Genomic DNA, 23,064 nt, shown 5'->3' with positions numbered 1-23,064 from the left:
GTTTATTTTCTCTCGTCTTCTCTCTCCCCCACTTTCTGATATCCAGCGAAAAGGCCTTTACACAACCCCCAGTATCACAGTATCACCTCTCAAATAATCCTTTGCCGCCGTTTGCTCCCCTCGAAAGTATACAGCCACAGGCACGGGCGACCGAGGTGATATCTTCCGGATCGTTGGGATACAATACGGGCTGGTCAATGGCGAATACCCGAGTCACAAGTATTTCCAGTCGCAAGAGACGGAGTTGAAAGAGCCTTTTACAGCCGTACGGAATGGCAATCTCAGCTGAGAAAGAGAGGCTGGAATCCCATGAGGCCTTCCAGACCCTCACAATCGCAACCTACATACATAATACCGAAACTTCCCTGACAGGGACTTGATTACTCACATCTTATTCTCCCCCATAATCCATTCACCCAAATTCCGCCACTACCCGAAGTACGACGTGCAATTAGAAATCCCCGGAGTGTGCTCTGCATCGGCTCATCAAATACGCGATCAACAAACGGCCCCATGACGTCCAAAAGTACTATACACTTGCAAAGAAAAAACCGCCTTACATATGACGAGGCAAAGACTGCATGGCCCAGGTGACACGAAGATCGACCGGCTGCTGAGGGTTCAGACTCGGCGTCAGTACCTCGTACAAAGGGTGCGAACAAGTCTGGGGTTACACCAGATACAGCACACCATGTCTGCTCCCATCTCATGTCCAGAACCCCAAACTTTTTCCATCTTGACATCTTCTATTCAAGATCAATATAGAACATGTCGCCGAGGAAATCCCGAGAATCCCGAGAATCCCTCTGTGTGATCCTGAGACACATGACGATTCCATGGAGATAATTCCTGGCAATCATGAAACAAGGAATTGTCCATTCGTACGTTGCGTATTTGCCGGCCTTCGACCGAGTCATGCGCCCAATGTCGATCTGCAGCGCTGTCCGCCAATAGTTCACACGAGAAGCCACCTACATCTCGTACCGATGTTTCAACACCGGCTTCGTACCAGGGAGACTGACGATTGGCCATGGTGCCCGATTGCTCCAGCGCCAACTCAGTTCCCAGTCGCAATAGTTCTGTGTCGAACTCGTCTAACTCGTATGCGTCCGCATTAGTAGTATGAAGTGCCTTGCTCTCACCGATGCAGTTTCCGGCGACAGCGGGCATCGCTGGTAAAAGACGTAACTCGGGATGAGCGTCTGCATGAAGAGAGACCTGGCCGTCGCCAAGTCGAACTTCCGAGTCGTCAACATGGCAAGATGGTCCTGGCCTCCCTACAAAGTCATTCCCAAAACCTTGACAGTGGTAGCCAGGGCTAACAAGCTGCTTTATGGTCGCAGACTCCCGGGACGGGCTTCGATCAATATCTTGCTCGCCCTCGCCACCCTTGGTTGAATACGGAAGCACTCGGCTGTGGTTCAAATCCGGTCCGCTCGGATGCTCCGATCTCACACCGCTGCAACCCTCTGCAGCATGATACAGGTTCTGCGAGTGCCATGGCATGGTTGGACGAGGCGAGTCTCGCTTTTCCATCGATGTGGCCAGAATGGACATATGTGATTGACTGGTCGAGGCTTGGACATCGCCCGTGATGTCTATATCATGATGACAAGCACCTTCGATGCCGGTCAGGTCTGTAGCCACCTGGATGGCTAGCCTCTTCAAGTCATTCAATGAGTAATGTCTCCGCGGTCCGTGGGAAAATTCGTCGACTCCATGTAAGAGTGCGTCGGTCGTGAACTTTTCCAGGAAGCCTTCACTATCGGAGCTCGTCGGACGAATCGGTACAAAGGCAATTGGGCTGTGGGCTTTGCGGAAACGTTTGCTTTCTGGTGTGTTTGACTGTACAACTGAATTCAATCGTTGGCGCATCAATGATACTCGGTCCTGTGACGGAGAGGCAGTTCGTGAGATGTGAAATTCCACCGAGGGCGGGGTACCTGAATATCGTCTTTCACGTCTTAACCCTGTCGATCGAGCAAAGAAGTCTGCTATTTCACAGTGTGGCGACGTGACCCTTTTGTTTCTCGACTTCTGCTCCTCTGACTTTGGAAAGCGTGCCTCGTCGTCCTGTCTTTTCCTCTTGAGAAATGCCATCTTCGAGAAGGTCAGATCTGGCAGTCCCCTCTTCCCGGCGTCGGTGGAAGTTTTTGCTTTAGTAAGAAAGCCTGGTCCAGTCTTGGAGTTGAGGGTTAATCTCTCGCTGGCCACGTTTGGGGCCTGAAAATCATGACTGAGCAGGGCCGCTGACTTTTTCTTGACCCTCTTCGAAGGGTTTTGAATTGCATCCTTGTACTCGTATCTGTCGGGTCTGGTTTTATGCCTGAGCTTCCTGGCATACTTCTCACCCGCATCCGGTACTTTTTTCTCTCCCACCCTGGTTGTACTGTCCTTCCCGTATATGAGACTTGGGCAGTCAGACGGCGGGCCAAGCTCGGCATGATCATTCTCCCTTCTCTTAAGGCGACCCTGCTCTCTTGTCTTTCCGTGCCGACCCTTGTGGCTGACTCCAATTTGTTTTGCGCTCAACAGTTGTAAGACCGGGCCCCGATTCCGTAGGGTCTCTGTCAAAATCCACATCAGCAATGTTGCACCGCAGCTCACTCCATCTCAAAGTTGGCCTTGGCCCCTCACATGGCGACAAGGTGTTATTGGATACATGCCTTCCTGGTCGAGGTCAATTGAGCCTTGTTCCACATTTAGTAGCCATTGTTGCAAATCTTTGGAGACGAACAGCACTGGTCGTCCAAGGCAAGACATCTGTTTGTCGAATCACGGACCGCCTTCATCTTTACCCAGACACAGACTTGTATGTGGCCCAAGACAAACAGCGAACCTCTTCTTCAAGAATAGAAATTGACGGATGGTGACCCTGCAACGAACACCGGCCATCCAGTGGAAAGCGCGTCCATTACCTCCCAAACAGAACTCTGCGGAAGGCGCCAGACGCTCTTGTAGGTGCAGACCGGCAGTTCAGCGCAAGACGCCCATGAGCGAATTATACTGTTCTTTGACCTGGTCGGAAACATACCGATAGTCAAGGCTGGGGCGAAAAGGAGGCCAAATGTGGATCGTAGGCACACGTAGGGCTGACTGCAGATCATTTCTGCAGGACCCCAGTCACTCCAGTCAAGCTTACATGCGATAACCTTCTCATCTTGCAGTTCTTCATGCACAAAGAAAATGTCCCAAGGTAACGTTGCGGTCATGGAGGTCCCAGCACAGTGAGGCCGAGAGGAGCCGGTCAGCCGCGGACACCTTGTGCTTGGGTAGGCAGTGGCAGGTCACTCTTGGTCCTTCTACAAGCACAATAGTCCAAAATATCTAGCCATGCTCGGCAACGGACCGGCAGACATGATGATCCCCACATTATTAGAATGTCCGGCCAAGCAATTGACGATGGGGTCATCGGACAGCGGCACAGGCACAGGCAGGAGAGAAGTCGGTGAGGAGAGATTCCACGCCTGGTCCAATCTGTAGGTCACATTTTGGGGAGGGTATTTGGGTAATATGTCCTCTCAACCTAGGCGTCAAGTTGCAGTGGTACCAGTGGAGCGTTTTCGACTTGGAGGGGGAGGAGGGAACCCAAAATGCAAGTGTGGGTTGGTCGACATGTGCTCCAGCGAGGGGTGTGCTAGTCCATATCGGAGGATTTCGTGCTTTTCTGCTAGTTATAGGCTTTGTGACCACGGTGGAGCCATTGTAGCGTCCGAGGGCTCGGAGCCTAGAGACTCGAGAAGAAGTCGAGGAGAGACTTGGGAATACCAATACCGGGAAACGAGGGTTTGGGTCAAGAAGGCAGCCAAGCTGTTGCTCCCTTTTTGAGAGTTTCGTCTTGCTGAATCCAGGTACTCTAGTGTCGGCGTTGTGCTCATATTTGACTTTGGCTGCAGGCTCAAGAGGCGTTGCGAGGGTCGCTAGAGCATCTTGGACGTTAGTTCCATGCGGCGGTCTTTCGTCGAGTCGACCTCCCACCACACAAACCTCTCAGACTCCCTCCAACCCCCCCAAGCCTAGGATCCCAGGATGCTAGAATCCCAAGGCACTGGCCGGCAACTGTGCCACTGATGAGGATTCAACTCCCCATCCACACACAACCATCCATCCACCCTTAATTGGCACGCCCGCTTCTCCATCTCTTTTGATGGCTCCCCGAGCAGACCCGGATGGATGCCCTCTATAAAGTTTGGTTCCTTAGCTTCAACAAAGCTGCACCAACCTTCATCTCTTGATTCTGAGTCAGTTGAATCTGTGATCTTGGGCGCATCCACTTACGCTAGGACCGTTACCTCTCCCTCCAAATGCTCAAAAGTCGACCCATCCAAACCCCATTCAGAAAGTGCTCGTCACACAGAGGAACCCAAATTGTCCTCGAGTATCCTCTCCTCGGCCGCATCAAGGTGAACATCTTTCCCGGAGGCGGGGTATGTCGGTGCGCAACTTTGCCAGTAGAAGTCTCTGATAAGGACATGAGGTCCAGTTCACCCAGTAGAATGCGTCGAATGATGCGGCGAAGCCCATAGTCCCGTTGGCTTTCCCGTTGATTGAGCTCGATCAATCCTGTTGCAGCCCTACCTTTGCCCAGATTCAACCAGCGGTCAAGCTCGTGGTGCCCGAACATCACCTGCCTCTTTCTGAGACTGGTTCCCCTCCCTCCCTCCACTACAACGCCTGGTGCTGACTTGTTGGCCACAGTCCAACACCGCCTAACGAATCGTTCTCATAACCTCTGAGAGCCGAAGATAAAAAGCTGCCATGGTGATCTTGATGGATGGTTTCTCGACCTTCGAAAGAGACCGCTTTGCCTCGAGGGTTTGGAAAACTTGTCATCGAAGCAACCAAGTAAATAGGCTTTCTGCCTATAGGGCTGATATGCAACTTGAGCGGTTGATAGAGACCTGCTATATCGTAGTTCCAGGCAATAAAAGGTGTCCTGCGCCAATGACTCTGTCCACCGAACAGGGCTTCCACTGTGCTGGGAGATCTCCTTGTTGGATAGGCCCACTGTTAGCCGTTCTTCCTTTGCTTTTTCGGGTCCACCGTATCAGCAGTGCCTCGACACCACCCCTCGTATTGCACGATCTTTCAACTGTCCTGACATCACCCTATCACAAGGAGTTTGCGAGTGCACCAGAGCGAGTGATTGTTGTACTCCACTCCAGCATTTTGCTTTGGATCCGGAAGTCTTTGCGCATCGAACTTTCAGGAAGTCATCTTCGCATCAACGGCTGCCCGCAAGTAGATTGTATTCGTCAGAGAGATTCGGTACCAACATCCCCGTATGCGCGGGGGACAGGTTCTCGCTCCTTCTGACAATTGGGTGCCGCTATACTTCCCAGCTGTTGACCACATATAGGAGATGGGCTTTGCTTTTCCCACGTGGTACCCTCAGAAGCCTGCCGATCTTAAGTGAGGGCATCTTGCCCGCTCTGCGGATCCCACTCAACTTCCTTTGTCACTGTTTCATCCGGCGACTTCAAAGGCACAAGGAATCGTGATATCGATGCTAGTCTGTTGTTGATTGGGGCTGAACTGCAGACGCTCTAATTGATAGATTGCATGAACCGCTGCATATTCTCGACCAATGAAATCTTCATGACAACCCAATCCTGACTATTGTCTCTTCTTCAATATCCGTGACTTTGTGCGGTGAGTTCTGGGTATCTCAGACCGCTCCCGGGGGCTTACTTTGAAGGGGGCTGAAAGTACTTTGCGACAGTACCATCTCTGGCTGTGGCCAATCGACTGCACTATGGCGAAGCTCTTCATTGGGTATGTGCCCAAAGTCTTACAAATGCAGTTGTCCCGGTGAAAATTGACGTGATCTTTCCAACAGAGGTCTTGCCTGGCATACTACCGACGAAACATTATACGAAGGGTTCCAGCAATTCGGCAAGGTGGAGGAGGCGGTAATTGATGCGTCGATGATTTGTGAGAGGGATGGCTGATGCTGTTCAGGTTGTCGTCAAAGACCGCGACACAAATCGCAGCAGAGGCTTTGGATTTGTGCGGTTTGCGACGAAAGCGGAAGCCGACGAAGCCCTTCAGAAAATGAACAACACTGAGTGAGGAGACAGGGCAGCATTCACATCCCTCGAGAAACTGACCTCTTGCGCAGATTCGACGGTCGTCTGATTCGAGTAGATCATGCCCAGGACAACAGGCAGGGAGGCGCGAGTCGCGGTGGTGGCTTCGCCGGAAGAGGTGGATACACAATACCCATGGCGCCAGGTGGTTATCAACAGCCTGGGACCCAGCCACGGAACCCGAACCCTCAGGGTTTCGGTCGCGGCGCGGCGTATCCTGCTCAATATGGGCAGTACAATCCGCAATACCCACAACCAGGCGGTCCGTATGGAGGAGGCCAGCAGCAAGGGGGCAACAACCCCTATGGTCAGCAGGGGCCTCATCGACAATAGACCAAGAAGATCGGGGACAATGACTTGATTGTGCAAAGATACCCACGAAGTCCATCCACTGATTGAACCAAGCTGTTGGTCGGAAACCGCACCGCTGAATTCCAATTCGAATGCATTGAGATCACATCACCAGAAATATCCAAGAATGTCCATACCACAAGCAATCATACTTCCTTCTCTATCTCCTCCTGCTCCTCAGTACTGTTGACTTTTCGCAAGGTATTCTCAGGTGCACACGGGCGACGCGGAAATCTATGGGGCGGAGTAAGAGCTCGCACTCGTCGCGCAAGGTCTGCGATATGTTCGTCATGGCTGTCTGGGCTCAGTTCTTTCAGGGCCTGTTCAAGATGGAGAAGGTACTCTCTATTCTCCCCACTTGGACCGATACTGGCGTTGATCGTTGCTGCAACTTCATCCGGGGGCAAAGCACCCAAGAACTGAGGGTTGTCAGGCATACCGATATAGACCAGGCAATGCAGATCTGCAAGCGAAGTGTCCGCAGGGTGAAAGGGAGTGTATTGAATGCTGTATCCATTTCTGCCCCGAGGTCAACAAGCAATTTGGAAGCGGTCAAGACGGCATACATTTCGCGAATATCGAGGTACTCTTGAACTTCCTTGACTCTTGATGGTATGATATGATAAGCGACGCCCCAAACCACGTCCCCTTCCGTATGGCGTTGCTGATGGTTGTCAGTCACACACGAAGGATGACGTTTACGCTAGGGCTGAGGTGTATGTCGTACAGGGTCGTCAAGCGTTTCCCAAAAAGACCTCTCAATCAACGTGACCACTCTTCCTGGGGCGTCAGGGGTTCCACGATGGTCCTCGCTGGGGTGCTTGCTCAACAAACGTGAGTTGATCGGTACGCGAGAGACACCTACCTTGCCTGGGTGAACGAACTCTGTTAGCTAGTGGTTGACTTGTGCTAGGTTGGTACAATGCGTCCTACCTGCCAGAAGCGTCGAACGTAACCTTTGATATACCCTGGAATCCGCTGATCTAAAGGGCATGAACTCTGGTCTGCAAGGATGCTGAGACAGCACTCAGTTCTTACCAAAATGTGGTGGAGGTTTCCATATCAGGCTCCTATTGATTGAGAGCATTCAATCAGTCGTCGCGGCCATGATGATGAAGCGAGTGAGGGACAATCTAGCTCACCCATAGCCAAAGAGCCAGAAGTCTTGATTGTGAACGGGACTCATGCTGCAACACTGACTTGTGGAACGATTTTGAGCTGTGCGTCAAAGGCGAGAACAGGACTGCGACATCGGTCGAAAAGAGGTTGCACAGGTTGGAATTCAGGTGTAACAACAACACAGCGACTTCTGATACCAAGTCAATAGGAGTATATGTAAGCAGAGCAGAAAGAAGACGCAGAGATATATAGACTAACTCGACTAAGGAGAAGGCCGTCTCTGGATGGAAAAGAGAGGCATGGATGATGAATTTCGTCTGCATCAATGGTTGCTTTCGGGAGGATCAGAGGCGGGTTCCGCTGCTTAACGAAGCCGCCTTAGTGGCACAGACGAAGACAACGACGCAAAGCCACGCGCCCTCCAGGGGGGAGCTCCGGGCCAGCAGCTGGTGGCAGCGCGGCAACTAATTAGTTAAGCAGCTTCACCATTCAACACCACCCAAACACCATCGCTAGGTAACTTAGGCGTTCTAGATACCTACGAAACGACCGCCTAGAGGGGCTAAACTTCAGGCCATCTTTGTTGCACAGAGGCCCCATGGGTGGGCTACGGATCTCTCCCGACGCCTGAAGCCAGCTGGCAGATCTCATGCACACTAATACACGCTTGCTGGGTCGACTCTCAGCAGAATGACCTGGCACACAAAATAATTCAAGCTTACTCGTCCGATATCTTACTTCAAGCCATCAACACGGTGAATGTACTCGGCCAAAGCAGACGGAAAAGATACCGACCGACTAAGAGGGCGTTACAAGCCCAATCGAGGGCGGGAGACTGAGCAAGATAGCGGAACCAACGGACCAACATCTACCACGACTGAGAGAATTATGTTAGTCATGAGTTAGTCAGGTCTGTTCGTATACAGGTGCAGTTCCGAGCTGTCAAAGGGCACCTATTGTATTATCTTGGGTGTGACGACTTTGGTCACTGGGCCGTTCGTCCAGAGGTCGTGTTTGCAGCCTTGCGATACGCCTGGCGAGCCACTCAAGCCGACCTTTTACGTTTTTGGTTACCGAGGTGAGGCTATTACTAGGACGAGGAGGTGCTCACAGATAGAAGATAGGGATAATTAGGGGGACTGCGCCCAGAAACCAGCCCCGCCAAAGTCATTCTTTGCCTGCGCCCACCTCAGCTTGGGCACCTGAGCCCCAAGAAATCGTCATCATGCAAAGAGCCAGTTTCCCAGCTGCAACTCTTTGGTCAGCCTCACAATGACCAAATATGGATCGCTGTCTTTCTCGAACAGCGTGTGATCCTCGTCCTCTTTCAGATTGACAAGATATTGTTATCCTCCTCCAACATATCTCTGATGGCATACAACAGAGCCTTCAATCCGGATGCCTTGCCTGCGTACGACTACAGACCCCTCCCCCGCTTCACTCACTGACTCTCTCTGTTCATGACAGTCACGCAGAACCCGAGCAGGCTGCGCAAGCCCTCAGTCAACTCGAAGCAAATCGCAAAGCTCTCCGTCCCAGTCCAAACCAAGCTCCTTCGAATCCGAACGCTCAGCAGCCTCCGTTGGCCGGTGGCCGTCGTCCATCCCCTGCGGGCATCCCCCAGAATTCCTATCGACCGCCTCCCGTGCAAATAAATCCACAACAACACCCAATAAACAATCAATATTATGGTGACAGCCAGTTTTCCCGCTTGCAATCACCTCCCCCAACAAGCTACGGCTACGCGTCTCGTCCGCCGATCGATCCTGCAAACGCGCGACGAACTTCGCACGAAACAAATCAATATCCGTCCAGGACACCTGCACCCCAAGATCCCGACACAGTCGACTTACAGCCTCTTTTCCGTGCTGCAAATGCATCAGGCACCGGATCACTGACGACAACGGAGCTGGGTTCGGCCCTGGTGAATGCCGACTTCACCCCTTTTGATGGGCGAACCATCTCTTCCTTGATGCGCATGTTCACCAACTCCCCTCCAAACCAGTACCTAGGCCCGACCATCACCTACCAAGAGTTTGAAAACCTTTGGCGCTTTCTGGCCGCATGGCGCGCCCTGTTCGAGAAATTTGATGAGGATAGGAGCGGCCGGATATCGCTGGCAGAGTTCTCCAAGGCGCTGACGGCGTTTGGATATCGGTTGTCCCCCCCTTTCGTCAACATTCTCTATCACACATTCAATGATCGCAGTCCCATCCAGAACCAAGGCATGAGCTTTGATCTATTTGTGCAATCGTGCATCAGCCTGAAAAGGATGACTGACGTCTTTAAGAAATACGACGACGACCGAGATGGGTATGTCACCATGAGCTTCGAGGAATTCCTCACAGAGATTCTGCGATTGCGGGACTGATCCGCGAGTCTATCAAACCTGAAAGTCGCATTTGATTCACCTTGGCTTTCCGGACTGAGAAGTCGCCTTGAATAGACTGTCTTTGGCATGCCTTGAACGCTTTTTGAGGTTGGCAACCCCAGAATATGTAGTGGAGTCTGCGTTTTTGTGTGCAAGCACGCTGCAAACAGTACCGAGTACCCCTGGCTGGTCTCCCCGCTTCAAAAAAGCGACTATTGCAATGGTCGTGGCTCATTCTCATAGTATCGTGGCCTGTACCGAGTAGTGAAACGCGAACTACCCCCGAGGATTTCCTAATGAGGCTAAGAGCGAGGCCCGAAGGAAGGGAACGAGCTTCTACTACTTGCGTTCAACGGTGGTGGCGGATACGGGTGTGCAGTTCGTTTTGACTGGCAAAACGGTCGACCAGGGTCAGCATCGTCATGGGACCAAGTTCTCGAGGTCTCAAGGCGACTTGTAACAATGCTGACTTGACATCAACCAGGCGAAGACAGGGCTTCAATGTGGCCGATGTCGCCAAAGGTGCCAATCATAGCTTATACGGACTTGAACGTCGGAGTAGCTGGCTGATTGCTGGCGAGGTGGTTAATAAATCTGAGATCGGTGGTCAAAGTGCAGAGTCCACCTGGCTTGAACCTAATCAGCTCTACTCCGCCACGTGGTGTTCTGCAGCGAAGCCTTCGAATATTCTTTGCGGAGGTTTTTAAATCGCCTGCTGTGTCTGCTCCTCGGAGGTTCCTCCTTCTTGTAGATCGGCACTTTGCAGGCGTTAATGGAGGGAACATGAGCGCCTAAGAAACATCGCTCGAGGATATCAGGCAAATTCTAACAAGGTCTTCCGGGCTCAGCCTCTAAGAAGGAAGCGGGAAGTATGAACGCACGGATAGTTAGCTGATGGCGTGGTCCGACTTTGCCGATTTCCACATTAACCGCTGGCGATCACAAGTGACGGAAAAGGGCAATGAGGGAGAAGAGCTCGATACCGAAGCCCTGGCGTGATGGGCAATGATGAAGGAGAGGGAGTCACTGTCTTTGGTGCTTCCGTGGTAGGTATCGCGTGTTCGGTTTGCTCGATAAGTCCTCCGCTCTCAAGCGATCTGTAACCCCCGTCAGCTATCGTCGATGGAGAATGGTTGGAGGGGGTCAAGGCCAAGCGCTAGAACGTTTGCTCCTGGAGACACCAGGCACATGCGGCAGTTGAGCTGGATACCCTAGAATTGGTCTAGCGAAGCGGACGCCGTTTGGGCAAAACGGAGACTTCCCACGGTTGCAGGAAAAGCCCAGTCGAAGACTCGTGGGAGGAGAGACAAGGGTGCACAACTTCTGACCCGTGATCTCTTGATCTCTTGACCCGAGTGTTGATCTTGTTTGACATTGTTTTGCGGGAATGCATGCGAAGCGAGGGCCTTTCAGTGCGACAATAGGTACCTCGTGAATGGTATGGAACCAGGGGCGTCTTCGAGACGCAGCAGATGGGTGGCAGCCGACTATCATTAATCGCGATCTTCGCTGAGTGACCACTTTGGCTCAAGCCTGTGGGTGACGCTGGCCCTAAAGGGGGGTTTTGACGGGCGTTGATGATGGAGGGGCGGGTTCCTTCTAGCTGGTGGTGCACAGCCGAGTTCTCACCAATTGCCCACTATTATTCCAGCCAGGCGTACATCAAAAGGCCCCTCGGCGTGAAGCCAGACATGCAACTCAGGATCCAACGCGCTCGCTTTGGCCAGCCTCCCCCCAGGAGCCAGAACTCCGTCGCTTCTAGCTGCTGCGCTTGTCACGTCCACCCCCGCCACAAACCACGAGTCGGGACCCTGTCTGCACCTAGTCAACCAGAAGACGGGATAGGATCCCACCCAGTTGTTTCTCCTGGTTGATCGTAGTTAGCTCGCTGCCTCCCAAGCAGGAGTACTACTACTACTCGGACTGCTACCATATTACTTCCACTACCACCATCTTAAGCCCTTCCGATTTCAAAGCTGATGTAGACAACTACCACTCTGCCACCTCCTGCACTGACAACTCCGGCCTACAGTCCTCATCTCCTCTCGCTTGCTCTACTGTCGCTTTACTCCCGATGCGCTCCCCTCCAGCCTGATTACAACTCTAGTTTACTTGCCCATGTATTCGGGTGTCCGCAGATGAGGCGCGTCAACCATGACTTCCTTCTTTGGAAAGCTGAAGAGCCAGGTGAGTCCAGATCTCTCAAATATACCCGGTGGAGGCTGCGCCAGTTTCCGTTGTCTTTGTTTGTTGGCCGCTGTGGAATAAATAGTAACTAATGGCCTGGTCTCTCCTCAGAATGCATCTTCACCAGCAGTAGGCGCGTCCACGGCCAAAAAGGACGCAAATGCGCCTTTACCAACCCCTCTCGAGCGCATGCTAGCGAATGCTGGCCCGCTTCGCAACGATGGCAGTGATAAATTCTTTGGCATGGAAAATGTATGTCTTAGTCTTGCCTGGAAAAAAAAAAATGCCTCCGTTGTTAACACAGCATCTTTTGTAGTTCGGAAACAGCTGGTCAGTGCTGAAACAACATCCACGCCGAGTGTTCTTGGTCTGATTTTCGCAGCTATTGCAATTCGATCCTGCAGTGTCTCTATTATTCGGTGCCTTTCCGAGAACACGTCCTTTCGTATCCACGCCGGTCAAACCCTGACGCCGTTGCCCATGCTCAGTTGCACGCTCCTCCTCGAGTACCGCCGAATCAACAAAACGGCGCGGCGAAGAAGCCACCCCCTGGGCCTGCATCCTCGCGAAATGCCGGTACTCCTCCTCAACAACAACAGAAGCCCGAGGATAAAGACTCGCCGGAGTACAAGAAGAAACAGGCGATTTTAAACGGCCCCATTCTGAACATGACTTACGATAACTCACAGGATTATGACATGCCAGAAAGCCTTTTTACATCGATGAAGGACATATTCGAGGCCATCGTCTTGCATCAGTCGAGGATGGGAGTCGTGAGCGGGCACAGATTTCTCGAGGTTCTTCGTAAGGAAAATGAGATGTTCAGGTCTGCCATGCACCAGGATGCGCATGAGTTTCTCAACCTCCTTCTCAATACCGTGGTGGAGAATATCGAGGATCACGACAGAAAAGTGACTGCGCAGAAGAAATCGGAGGAGCCTTCACCCGCAATTGAGCCAGCGACGGATATGGCCAGAACAGAATCAGCGACTGTATCATTCCCCTCTATATTACCAGTTCCGACAGCAAATTCTCCGACAAAGTGGCTACACGGCCTTTTCGAAGGTACACTTACGTCTGAAACCAGATGCTTGACTTGCGAAAACGTTTCCCAGCGTGACGAACCTTTCCTAGATCTTTCGGTCGATTTGGAGCAGCATTCATCGGTCACCGCGTGTTTACGAAGATTTTCCGAGGAGGAGATGCTCTGCGAGCGAAACAAGTTCCACTGTGACAATTGTGGCGGCCTCCAGGAAGCAGAGAAACGAATGAAAATCAAGCGACTTCCACGAATATTGGCTTTACACCTGAAGCGTTTTAAGTATACTGAAGATTTCGGGCGCCTGCAGAAGTTATTCCACAAAGTTGTGTATCCTTATCATTTGAGACTCTTCAACACCACCGACGATGCAGAGGATCCTGACCGACTATACGAGCTATATGCAGTGGTCGTTCATATCGGCGGAGGACCATATCATGGCCACTATGTCGCGGTTATCAAAACCCAGGATCGGGGCTGGCTTCTTTTCGACGACGAGATGGTTGAACCTGTCGACAAAAACTTTGTCCGCAACTTCTTTGGTGATAAACCGGGGCTTGCATGTGCCTACGTGCTATTTTACCAAGAGACAACAGTCGAAGCCGTTCAAAAGGAGCAAAGAATGGAGGGAAAGAGACGAGCTTCGCAAGATCTAACCAATCCCCTAGGTGTTGATGCCAATCACTCAGCCGAATTGCATCGTGTTGAGACATTCAGTCCAACGGGCTCTCCAGCGTCCACTGCAGAAGCCGCACAATACGCGGCGCTCGATCACGCGGTCACCGCGCCACCTCAATTTAAGGCCAACGGCCATGTTGAAACACCCCAGTCGCCTCCTAATTTTACCCCAGCCAGACCGACCAGTCCTGTTGTGCAAAGCAAGAAAGAAAAGGCGAAAGAGGAAAAGGCACGGAAAGCGGCAGAGAAACAGGCAGAGAAGGAAAGACAAGAAGCCGAACGACAACGCCGCAAAGACTTAGCGAACAAAATTACAGAGGCGCACAAGAGACAAGAGGCGGAACTTAAGGCGGCAATGGAAGCAAGTAAGGCGACAAAGGCCGAGGAGGATAGGCGTAACGCCCTTGAAAGAGCGCACACCGTTCAAGCAAACGGAAGTAGCCATTCAGGTCTCGATCGGTTCAAACGATCGAAGAGTCTGCGATTCGGATCCTTGACCAGAAGAGACAAGCCGCCATCGAATCCATCCGAGGAAAATATGGTTCCCTCAGTAACACCAGAGAGTGCGGATCCTCCAGAAAAAGAGAAGGAGAAGGAGAAGAGAAATCGTTTCAGCATTCGAAAGAAGTCGTTCGGCGTGTTATCATGACGAAGGCGCAGGTGCCAGCGCAGCTTCGAGTGGATTTATCTTCGACATTGGTTTGCATTGCACATATATCTTTTGACGCATTATTAGAAGCCGACGAAGCGAAACTAATGTTTGGGGATCTCGCCATGGTTGGTCTACCTGGAACTTATACTCCTGGCAGCACAAAATCGTCGATATATCTGTCCGTTGTCAGCCGGACCACCTTGGCGTGTGGATTGCACGCTCACGCTCTCGAATTTATGACTGGGTTACGAAACTTTACCATACGGTGACGGCATTTACACGGCGCCTTCATCGTCAGCATGACTTTACTCTATCCAGTGTTTCGCCATTGCTCGGTTGGCAAGCCGATATATCAGATAGACGGTCAGGTCGCGAGCATTCCTACGACGGAAAACTATGTATTCGTCTACGACGCAGCTAGTGCGTCGAAAAACAAAACACGGTCTCAGCTTGGATGATCCCGGACAAGTCAGGTGCCATGGAAGATATCGAGAGGGAGCAGGGCCGATAAGGTCCAGTTCGAGAACCGGTTGACAGGGCTCGTGGGCACGTGGCTTTGCGTGGCCTGTGTTGGCTATGCCGTGGTCCAATCCGATTATGGCGGGACTAAAGACATGAGGACTTCCGACTTGGAGATGCGAATGATCCTGACCTGCGTGTTGAATACTCTTGCCATTCTCGCTGGTGGCCAAGTGAAAAGTGCGGAGCGTTTCGTTTAATGAAGGTGAAAACACATTTAAAAACCTACAGGGGGAGCAATATCAAAAATCGCATATAGGTGAAAGAAAAGAAAACAGAGACGATCATGAATATAGATCTGGCCAGAAATATTAGTCCTCTGAATTCATTTCGGGCGCTGGTGTCTTGATGTTCCCCGGACCGTGTTTTCTTTGCTTGCCCAACATTCCCATAGGCCTCAGGTAGTTGGATTGACATCCACGTCCGGTTGGGCATGTCCCCGGTCTGCCACGCAGAGGTGGACGGAGCCTCGCTCAGGGACTGCAGCCAGACAAGACTCCTGCATTTCCACCGCCATTCGTCGGTCACGGTCTGCTTTTACTAGGGAGCAGTACACGGTGAGCTCACCCCTCTCGCAGCGTTCCGGGGCTGGTGAGCACGCCCGCCAAGACGGGTGTGGTGCAGCGCTGGCTCGGACTCGAAGCTGTGCTCGATCTCTGCTTCAGATCAATCTACCTGGTGGCTCGACGAGTCGAGGGTCGGCTGTTTTCGAGATCCAACAAGGCCGATGACGGCTTATGGGGCGAGCTGGCTCTGAAGGCGAGATCGGCCGAGTGATTCAGTGTCAGTCCGCCGCCACGAGCGGACGATATGCGACATTTCTATCTCTCGAATCTCGAGTTTTAGGCTTCCAGCGACTGATACATCCGTGTCTGATATTCTTTGCCCGATTCGTTCGTAGTATGGGTTGTAGATGTGGCGTTGGAAAAGGGGGTCTGTATCATTGAGCAGGATCGCTCTGCTTGCAAGTGTCCGTGAATCTGATAATTTGCTTTTTTTCTCGGTTCGTGTGGCAGGCCAACTGAATGACCCGGACTCCTCATGAACTGTGGCCCGTTGATTCGGTGGTGGTGGTGGTGGTGGTGGTGGTGGTGGTGGGAGCTGATATCATCCGAGCATAATTTCGTAAATGATAATCAAAGAATTCACCAGGATCAGCGGCACTGTTTCCATCCCCCCAATAAAGAGCATTTGTTAGCACAGTTCAGAATCACCACCAGGCGGGAAAACCTTCGCGGTCACGCCCCTAAAGTAGCATGCCAGGCCAGGTCATGTTGGGAGGTGTACTAACCTCGACATAGCGTGCGGACACTCGAAATCAGGTTGATGCCTTTGCTGCGAAAGCTCTCCGGGTCCTGACCGGGAGCACCGAACGCAGCGCCGGCAGAAGGGTCGTTCAAAGAGGTTTTGCCCCAGCCAACTGTTTACGCCAAGTTTGATCCGTTAGCCCTTTTGTATTTTGCTTCGTCTTGATCTTTCCTGAAGGATGCGCGGCGCGAGACAGAAACAACAGTGGGGGAAAGAGAGAGAGAGAGAGAGTATGAAGAATGCAAGATCGGTGAGATTCGGGGCTGGACGTACTTCGAGCGAGGAAGCGGTCTTCAGACAGGATTGCGATGGCGTTGAGAAGAAGGCAACTCGCTGATGCAGAAGACGGTCGGTTAGTGTCACAATACCAACTGTAAGAGAAGGGGATCTGGTCTGGTACTTACCGTAGATGAACGGCCCGAAGCCAAAGAGACTGAGCATTTTTGTCGGTCTTGGTAGGACGGGTTTAAACGTCCTATGCGCAAGGATGGATGCGACAAGAGAGACACTATCCTTTGAAGTCACAGCTCGAGCATAGGATCTGCGGTGAATGAACAGGGGACGGTCGAAGAAATATCCAAGTGTTGACGATGTTGAAGCCACGAAAGCATGATCGGCGCAGGGAACATTATACGGCCGAGCATCCGAGCCAACGTGAGCCAACCGGTTGGTAGAATGTGTCCCAAGTCCCAATCACGAGTTCTCACTCAGCTACGGAGTACCGAATACAGATCCATCGAAGATTGTAAAATCTTACCGCTGTCCACATATTTATATATCTGCCCCTATCTGCCATATGCAAGTGGGCGACGGGCCGGAAAAGGATATCAAAGACATGGGATTAGCCCCATCGGGACATTGCAGCTTTGATATCCCAACCTCATTGGGAAACCTCTTTCGGAAACCCGCTTCCTATATCATGCGTCTCAGTGCACCGAGTACAATCCCTTCCCTGTCAGCCTCAGTGGCCTTACCGGACTCAGATACATGATGTCTCCTGAGAGATACCTCTGCGACCAAATTCTAGCTCAATAGACTCCATCAGATATCGCAGATGAATATCTTTTTTTGAGAAGCCGAGGGTATCATGGACCGAGTCGTGGGATCTTCCATCTCCGCACCACTCATGGCATGCGAACGTCGATAGCGTGCGCAGGCGGGGTCGGAGCTGCCACATCTATCAACTGACTCAGATAAAGAAGGAATGCAGCAGGGCTGAACAGTCTATATAAGACGTCTGGGTGTGCATGTTCCATCTCCTATCTCCTCTCCATCCTCCCAAGTTATCAAGAGTTTTGCCAGAACACCATTAAAATCTGATATCCCCTGCAATATCGGTCGCATACCATCCACCATGTCTGGAATGCTCCAATCTGTCACCGACCTCCCCCCTGTCAAGCGACGCATAGCAACCCACGATGCCAACGGCAAGAGCGTGTATCTGGATTCGCCCGCACAACAATACTTCCCTGTCCCGAACGTCGGTGGGCTTGCCCGTTCCTTTTCCGTGTCGTCGGTCCCAGCCAAACTCGAAAACGACGAAGATGTGAAAGCGTATCTCGGCACGGAGGGACCGACAAGCTGGACGTCCCCAAACATTGTCACACCAAACGGAGTGAACCTGCTCATTGTCGATCTGGCGCCTGGAGGGTCGAGTGTGATGCATCGGACCGTGTCCATTGACTTTTCTGTCTGTGTGATCGGGGAGATTGAGCATGAGTTGGACGGTGGAGAGAGGGTCTTGTTGAAGCCAGGGGACCATATTGTCCAACGAGGCACCATGCATCGGTGGCACAACGCCTCCAAGACCAAGCCAGCGAGATTCATCGCCACCACGGTCTCTTGCGTGCCATTCGACATTGCTGGCAAACAGCTGGAGGAGATTCACCTTCCGCCGGATTCGCAAGAGAAGTTGTAACTTCTAACAGGATAGCCAATGGCAGGAATGGCCCGCCCATCAAATAAACATCTACATTCGCTTCTCGTTCCACTGTGTTTCTGCCTCACCTGTCTCCACTAACTGCCTCATATTCACTGCTCTCCAGGCAATCACATGCCAATCAGAAAATCACAACCATATTAATTGCAATCCCAGAAATCTCTCCAACATATCCCAACAAAGAAGTTCACACAGCGGTAAAGAGACCTATAATACCTGCGATCTTCGAGGGATCATGTTCGGGAAAGTTTAGTGGGTTTGGTGGGAGGGGCCTTTCCAGACGTGGCCGCTGCTTAGCAGTAAGGTCTCGCCACGTCAAAAACCGAAGAAGTAAGATTCCATCTTACGGAGTAGGTCATAGAACCAATACAGTGGCTGTTGTAAGATTGCTCGATAACGCTCACCACCGGGGTGAGGACAGGAGCCGCAACACCTACTGAGGTTCGAGTGGGAAAGGTAATATCAGCTTGGTCGGATTCACTAAACTTTTTGCCATTTGAGATGAAGAAGTATTCAGTTCGATTCCCAGATGAATCAAACACTTCTTTTTTTGTAGCCACCGTGATTCAGGGATTGTCCATGTGTGAAGTGAAAGGTGGTGGTTGAAACAGTATCACAAGGCTGTGGGGACAAGGCTGAAGCTACATCATATACCCACCCATCCATCCTCAGCCTCTGTCAACCTCATTCATTATCACTCAAGTACATGTTGATCCTCCTAATCAACTGACTGTTGGCACTCCTGAACAAAGAATGAGCATGAGTCGACTCGAGCTCTGGCATTCATCCTACTTTCTTTTCCCATTTCTCGTCCTGTGCCACCTGTACATCTCCCCCTATACCAAAGTCGAAGAATCCTTCAATATCCAAGCTGTCCATGACATACTGGAATACGGCGTGCCTACCCATAACGCAAATGTCAAATTCAAGGCCCTCTATGACCATATGACATTTCCTGGCGCCGTGCCTCGGACATTCATTGGGGCCGTGGTTCTAGCAGCCGTCGCGAGGCCGTTTGTTTGGCTCGGAAATCTTGATGGGAGACAGCAGCAACTACTCGGTGAGAGAGACACACAGCATCCAGGATCGAACCGTACTGCCATACATTTTTCATCACTGACTCTGGACAACCTAGTCCGCTCGATTCTCGGTCTCTTCAATGCAGCTGCTCTCACATACTATGCATCAGGTGTGAGGCGAGCTTATGGCAAGACTGCCGCAGCTTGGTACACCATCCTCCAAGCAAGTCAGTTTCATGTCTGGTATTATTCGTCGCGGACATTGCCCAACATGTTCGCCTTTGGGATGAGTATGTGGCCCGCAACCACTCCGTACCGACTAGGAGACTGCTAAAACAATGACCGTCCAGGCACGATTGCACTCTCCCTCCTCCTCCCGGTGACACCGTCGACCACAGAATCCCTGATCAAACGAAACAAGCTGGCACTATACCTCCTCACCCTCGCAGCTATCATATTCCGCTCCGAGATTGCTCTTCTTCTAGGCTGTCAATGCCTTTACATGCTGCTCCGCCCGGGGTTCAACCTCCCCGTGGCCATGTCCCTGATCCGCAAGATCTTCATCCCGGCCATCCTCACCGCGACGGTCACAGGCCTTTTGTTGACCGTGTCTGTCGACACCTTTTTCTGGCAGTCGCCAAAACCTCTGTGGCCCGAACTCGTGGCCTTCTTGTCCAACGTCTTCCCACCGGAGGGTGGCCTCGGGGCCTCTGCTTGGGGGACGAGCCCATGGCATTGGTACTTTACCAACGCCCTGCCGCGGCTTCTAATGAATCCCTTGGTGGTGGTGCTGATACCTGCCGCCTTCATTTACCCCGGCATAGCTACGTCGAGCTTGGACCCCGTAGTCCCCTCGATGGGCTATGTCTGTTTATATTCGTGCCTCGCCCACAAAGAGACACGCTTCCTCTTCCCCGTCATTCCCCCATTGACAGCAGCAGGCGCCAGAGTCGCTGCTCACATCTCCACCCTCGGCGATCGCCATCTGCGCCACTACCTCGTCACAAACTTGATCGTCCTGACTACAATCCTCACCGCGCTTCTCTCCCACTTGTTCCTCCTCCCGCTGTCTGCGCAGACCTACCCAGGCGCCCACGCGCTCTCGTGTCTGCACGCCCTCTCGCTCAACTACCCGCCCCAACCGACCGTCCGCGTGCACCTGACCAACCTCGCCCTGCAGACGGGGGTGACGCACTTCCTCTCCACGCCGTCGCTCACCAACTCGTCAGGCCACGGCCGGCCCGTCTTCTACCTCCCCGGCTCACCGTCGGGCGACAAGCCGGCGCTCGTGTCGACGCTGCGCACACGCTGGGTCTACGACAAATCGGACAACGAGACCGACCTGCTCTCCCCGATGTTCTGGGCGCGGTTTGACTACGTCGTCGTCGAGGACCCCGCCCGCGTCATCGGCCGCTGGGACGTCGTCGACAAGGTCCCCTCGCTGGGACCTCTGCGCCTCGTCGGCCCCGACGTCGGCAGGGGTACGCTGGTCCTGGGCGGCAGGGGCGAGAGGAGGGAAGACGACGCCCTCTCCCGCCTCGTGGACGCCATGTACGGCGACAAGGTGAAATGGTTGTACGGAGTCGTGCACGACCTGCTCAGGGAAGGATATGGACTGCACAAGGTGCTGGGTCGGCGAGCGAGTTGGACAAAGGGTTGGTGGGTGCACTGGGGGCTGGAGAACAGGTTGTACATTCTAAAGAGGGCACAGTAGTTGTAGCAGTAGTAGGAGGAAGCGGAGGAGAGTGGCGTTTTCACCATCAAGATGGTCCATGGCATGAAATGGTAGACACTTTTCTTTTCTGGGTTGGTCTCCTCTTTTTATGATGCTGAGGAAAAAACCCTTTTTTCCATCCATCTATCCGACCAGGACACCACCACCACTCGTCTCGTTTCTCACCCCATTGGTTACCTGTTCACCTGCTCACCTGCTCACCTGCTTCCTGCTCTTATCTCTGTTCCAACGTCCCAATCCGGGCCTCGACCTCTCTGACTCTCCCTCCCAGAATCTCGACGTTGTCCTTCATGACGCCTTCCAACTCGGCCATGCCCTTCTCGACCGTGTCGACCGCTTCCCTCCACCGGGCAATCTCCTCTCTGGTCTCGCCCTGGCGCTTCTCCAACGCGTCCACCAGGGCCTTGGCCTGTGCCGCGCCGTCATGGATCACGCTCAGCGTCCGCAGCCGCTCCAGCACGACGGGCAACAGGGGCTGCAGGTCCTGGATGGTGGGGAGGACGTTGTACAGCGCCGTGATCTTGGAGGATTGCTCGTCCAGGAAGAGCTTGCTCTGGATCTGCAGAGATTCCTCGCCGGGTCCCGCCGCGGCGGCGGTGGCGGCGGCGTCAGCCATGTTCTCTCCCGGTTTGCTCTCGACGGCGTGCGCGTTGGATGCCGCGGCGGCCGCGGCGGCGACACTACTGCTGGTGGTCGAGAATCCCCGAAGGCGAGGGCGGGTGTTGGAATGCACCGTCGCCGAGACGAGCTGTTGCATCCGCTTGTCGTGGAGGTCGGCCAGGGACGCGAGGGCTTGTTTGCGGGAGGCGGCCAGACGGTCCGATTCGCTGATCAGAGTCTTGAGTCGCGCGGAAATGGTCTCCAGCAGCGCCGTGTTGCCTTGAGATGCAGATGTGAACGGGGCGTCTCCTGACGCGGTTGCTTGTGGTGCGAGCGTGGCGGATAAGGTCGTGACCTGCGTGGACAGGCTGGCGAGAGTCGGGAGGATGGCCCCAGTCTGAGAAGCTGCACTTATAGAGGCGACACCCAGCGCAGATTCCAGGGCGGTGAGACGGTCCGAAAAGGCTGCCACGGCAGCTAGGGTGGCCGGCGCAGCTTGTGCTGCTGCTGCCACTGCGTTCGACGGCATCGTGCCACTCTCTTTCTGCTGATGTCGCTGGCCTTGCAGGGAACTCGACTTCAATCTTGACAGGAATTCGTCCTCCGCCGAGGTGCCGGTCTTCAATCTGGCTTTCACGCTCAAACCGTCCAACACCCGACTGAGTTCTCGCACACCATCCACATCGACGTCTTGGTCGTCTGCAGCTGCGCCCCCAATTCCTTGATTTTGCTGCTGCTGCAGTTGTTGTTGTTGTTGTTGCTGCTCCTCCAGGCTATCCTCAAATTCCCCGTCCTCATCCTTGTCATTCTTTTTCTCCCTCTCCCTCCTCTCCAACTCTAGCCTAACCTCCTCGGCCTCACGCTTCAGTCTCGCCAATTTGGTGGCCAGCGTCTCCTCCTCACTGTCACTCGGATCGCCACCGTCCTCTATCCCATTTCCTTGATGCCACCGCCTTCTCCGCCGCGCACTCCGCGTCCGGTATGCGCGTCTAGTGCCCCCAATCGAGTCGGAGAAGTCGACGTCCCGGGCGTCAACCACCGAGGGCTCAAACCGCCGCCGCGCACCGTCACGGTCGAGTGGATGGCGATCGAGGCCCGGGCGGGATTCGTCATCGTCACCGTCATCGGACGGGGAGGGTGAGATCGTGCGCACTGTCCCTGTCGGTAGCGTGGAGACATCGTCTGCTAGTTCTGGCGTCTCGTATACCTCGGGGGCAGCGTCCTAGCGGAAGCAATTGACGGTCAGCGAAAGAGTACTTGGATGTTCTTCAATGGAGTAGGTCCGAGAGAGCTTACCAGATCCGGCAGACCGGCATACTTCTTACTGACAGACATTGTACTCGTTCTTGGGCACTTGCGTTTGGATTCTTACAAGGACGACGTAGATCCTCTGTGCATTCGTCGAAACCGTAACTTTTTGGGGGTGAACCAGAAGACGCGAAGTTTATCCGGAGTTTA

At 53.1% G+C, this 23,064-nt stretch overlaps 9 protein-coding genes across 9 annotated transcripts; 5 read left to right on the top strand and 4 right to left on the bottom strand.

The window, feature by feature from the left end:
• Window positions 1-746: 746 nt before the first annotated feature.
• Window positions 747-2,583, bottom strand: Z517_02772 (uncharacterized protein; the record flags this gene model as incomplete). The annotated part of the gene is made up of 2 exons (XM_013431881.1): window positions 747-932; window positions 985-2,583. 2 exons carry the CDS (start codon window positions 2,581-2,583, stop codon window positions 747-749), a joined length of 1,785 nt encoding a protein of 594 aa, XP_013287335.1.
• Window positions 2,584-5,755: 3,172 nt separating this feature from the next.
• Window positions 5,756-6,422, top strand: Z517_02771 (uncharacterized protein; the record flags this gene model as incomplete). Its single annotated transcript, XM_013431880.1, has 4 exons — window positions 5,756-5,775; window positions 5,840-5,912; window positions 5,962-6,068; window positions 6,122-6,422. The coding sequence occupies 4 exons, from the start codon at window positions 5,756-5,758 to the stop codon at window positions 6,420-6,422; spliced, it is 501 nt and encodes a 166-aa protein (XP_013287334.1).
• A 164-nt stretch (window positions 6,423-6,586) lies between these two features.
• On the bottom strand, window positions 6,587-7,626 carry Z517_02770 (uncharacterized protein; the record flags this gene model as incomplete). Its single annotated transcript, XM_013431879.1, has 6 exons — window positions 6,587-6,959; window positions 7,007-7,104; window positions 7,168-7,260; window positions 7,374-7,423; window positions 7,479-7,510; window positions 7,583-7,626. The coding sequence occupies 6 exons, from the start codon at window positions 7,624-7,626 to the stop codon at window positions 6,587-6,589; spliced, it is 690 nt and encodes a 229-aa protein (XP_013287333.1).
• A 1,303-nt stretch (window positions 7,627-8,929) lies between these two features.
• Window positions 8,930-9,930, top strand: Z517_02769 (uncharacterized protein; the record flags this gene model as incomplete). Its single annotated transcript, XM_013431878.1, has 2 exons — window positions 8,930-8,970; window positions 9,027-9,930. The coding sequence occupies 2 exons, from the start codon at window positions 8,930-8,932 to the stop codon at window positions 9,928-9,930; spliced, it is 945 nt and encodes a 314-aa protein (XP_013287332.1).
• Window positions 9,931-12,084: 2,154 nt separating this feature from the next.
• Z517_02768 (uncharacterized protein) lies at window positions 12,085-14,483 on the top strand (the record flags this gene model as incomplete). Its single annotated transcript, XM_013431877.1, has 4 exons — window positions 12,085-12,117; window positions 12,229-12,369; window positions 12,434-12,447; window positions 12,500-14,483. The coding sequence occupies 4 exons, from the start codon at window positions 12,085-12,087 to the stop codon at window positions 14,481-14,483; spliced, it is 2,172 nt and encodes a 723-aa protein (XP_013287331.1).
• Window positions 14,484-16,291: 1,808 nt separating this feature from the next.
• Z517_02767 (uncharacterized protein) lies at window positions 16,292-16,754 on the bottom strand (the record flags this gene model as incomplete). The annotated part of the gene is made up of 3 exons (XM_013431876.1): window positions 16,292-16,425; window positions 16,587-16,646; window positions 16,718-16,754. 3 exons carry the CDS (start codon window positions 16,752-16,754, stop codon window positions 16,292-16,294), a joined length of 231 nt encoding a protein of 76 aa, XP_013287330.1.
• A 913-nt stretch (window positions 16,755-17,667) lies between these two features.
• Window positions 17,668-18,231, top strand: Z517_02766 (uncharacterized protein; the record flags this gene model as incomplete). The annotated part of the gene is made up of 1 exon (XM_013431875.1): window positions 17,668-18,231. One exon carries the CDS (start codon window positions 17,668-17,670, stop codon window positions 18,229-18,231), a length of 564 nt encoding a protein of 187 aa, XP_013287329.1.
• A 774-nt stretch (window positions 18,232-19,005) lies between these two features.
• Z517_02765 (uncharacterized protein) lies at window positions 19,006-20,985 on the top strand (the record flags this gene model as incomplete). The annotated part of the gene is made up of 3 exons (XM_013431874.1): window positions 19,006-19,312; window positions 19,388-19,561; window positions 19,622-20,985. 3 exons carry the CDS (start codon window positions 19,006-19,008, stop codon window positions 20,983-20,985), a joined length of 1,845 nt encoding a protein of 614 aa, XP_013287328.1.
• Window positions 20,986-21,220: 235 nt separating this feature from the next.
• Z517_02764 (uncharacterized protein) lies at window positions 21,221-22,941 on the bottom strand (the record flags this gene model as incomplete). Its single annotated transcript, XM_013431873.1, has 2 exons — window positions 21,221-22,828; window positions 22,903-22,941. The coding sequence occupies 2 exons, from the start codon at window positions 22,939-22,941 to the stop codon at window positions 21,221-21,223; spliced, it is 1,647 nt and encodes a 548-aa protein (XP_013287327.1).
• Window positions 22,942-23,064: the final 123 nt, after the last annotated feature.

The sequence above is a fragment of the Fonsecaea pedrosoi genome (assembly GCF_000835455.1).
Source record: "Fonsecaea pedrosoi CBS 271.37 unplaced genomic scaffold supercont1.2, whole genome shotgun sequence".
Taxonomy (NCBI): Eukaryota; Fungi; Ascomycota; class Eurotiomycetes; order Chaetothyriales; family Herpotrichiellaceae; genus Fonsecaea; species Fonsecaea pedrosoi.
Note: the sequence above shows the minus strand (reverse complement) of the source record. Positions and strands in the feature narration are given on the sequence as shown.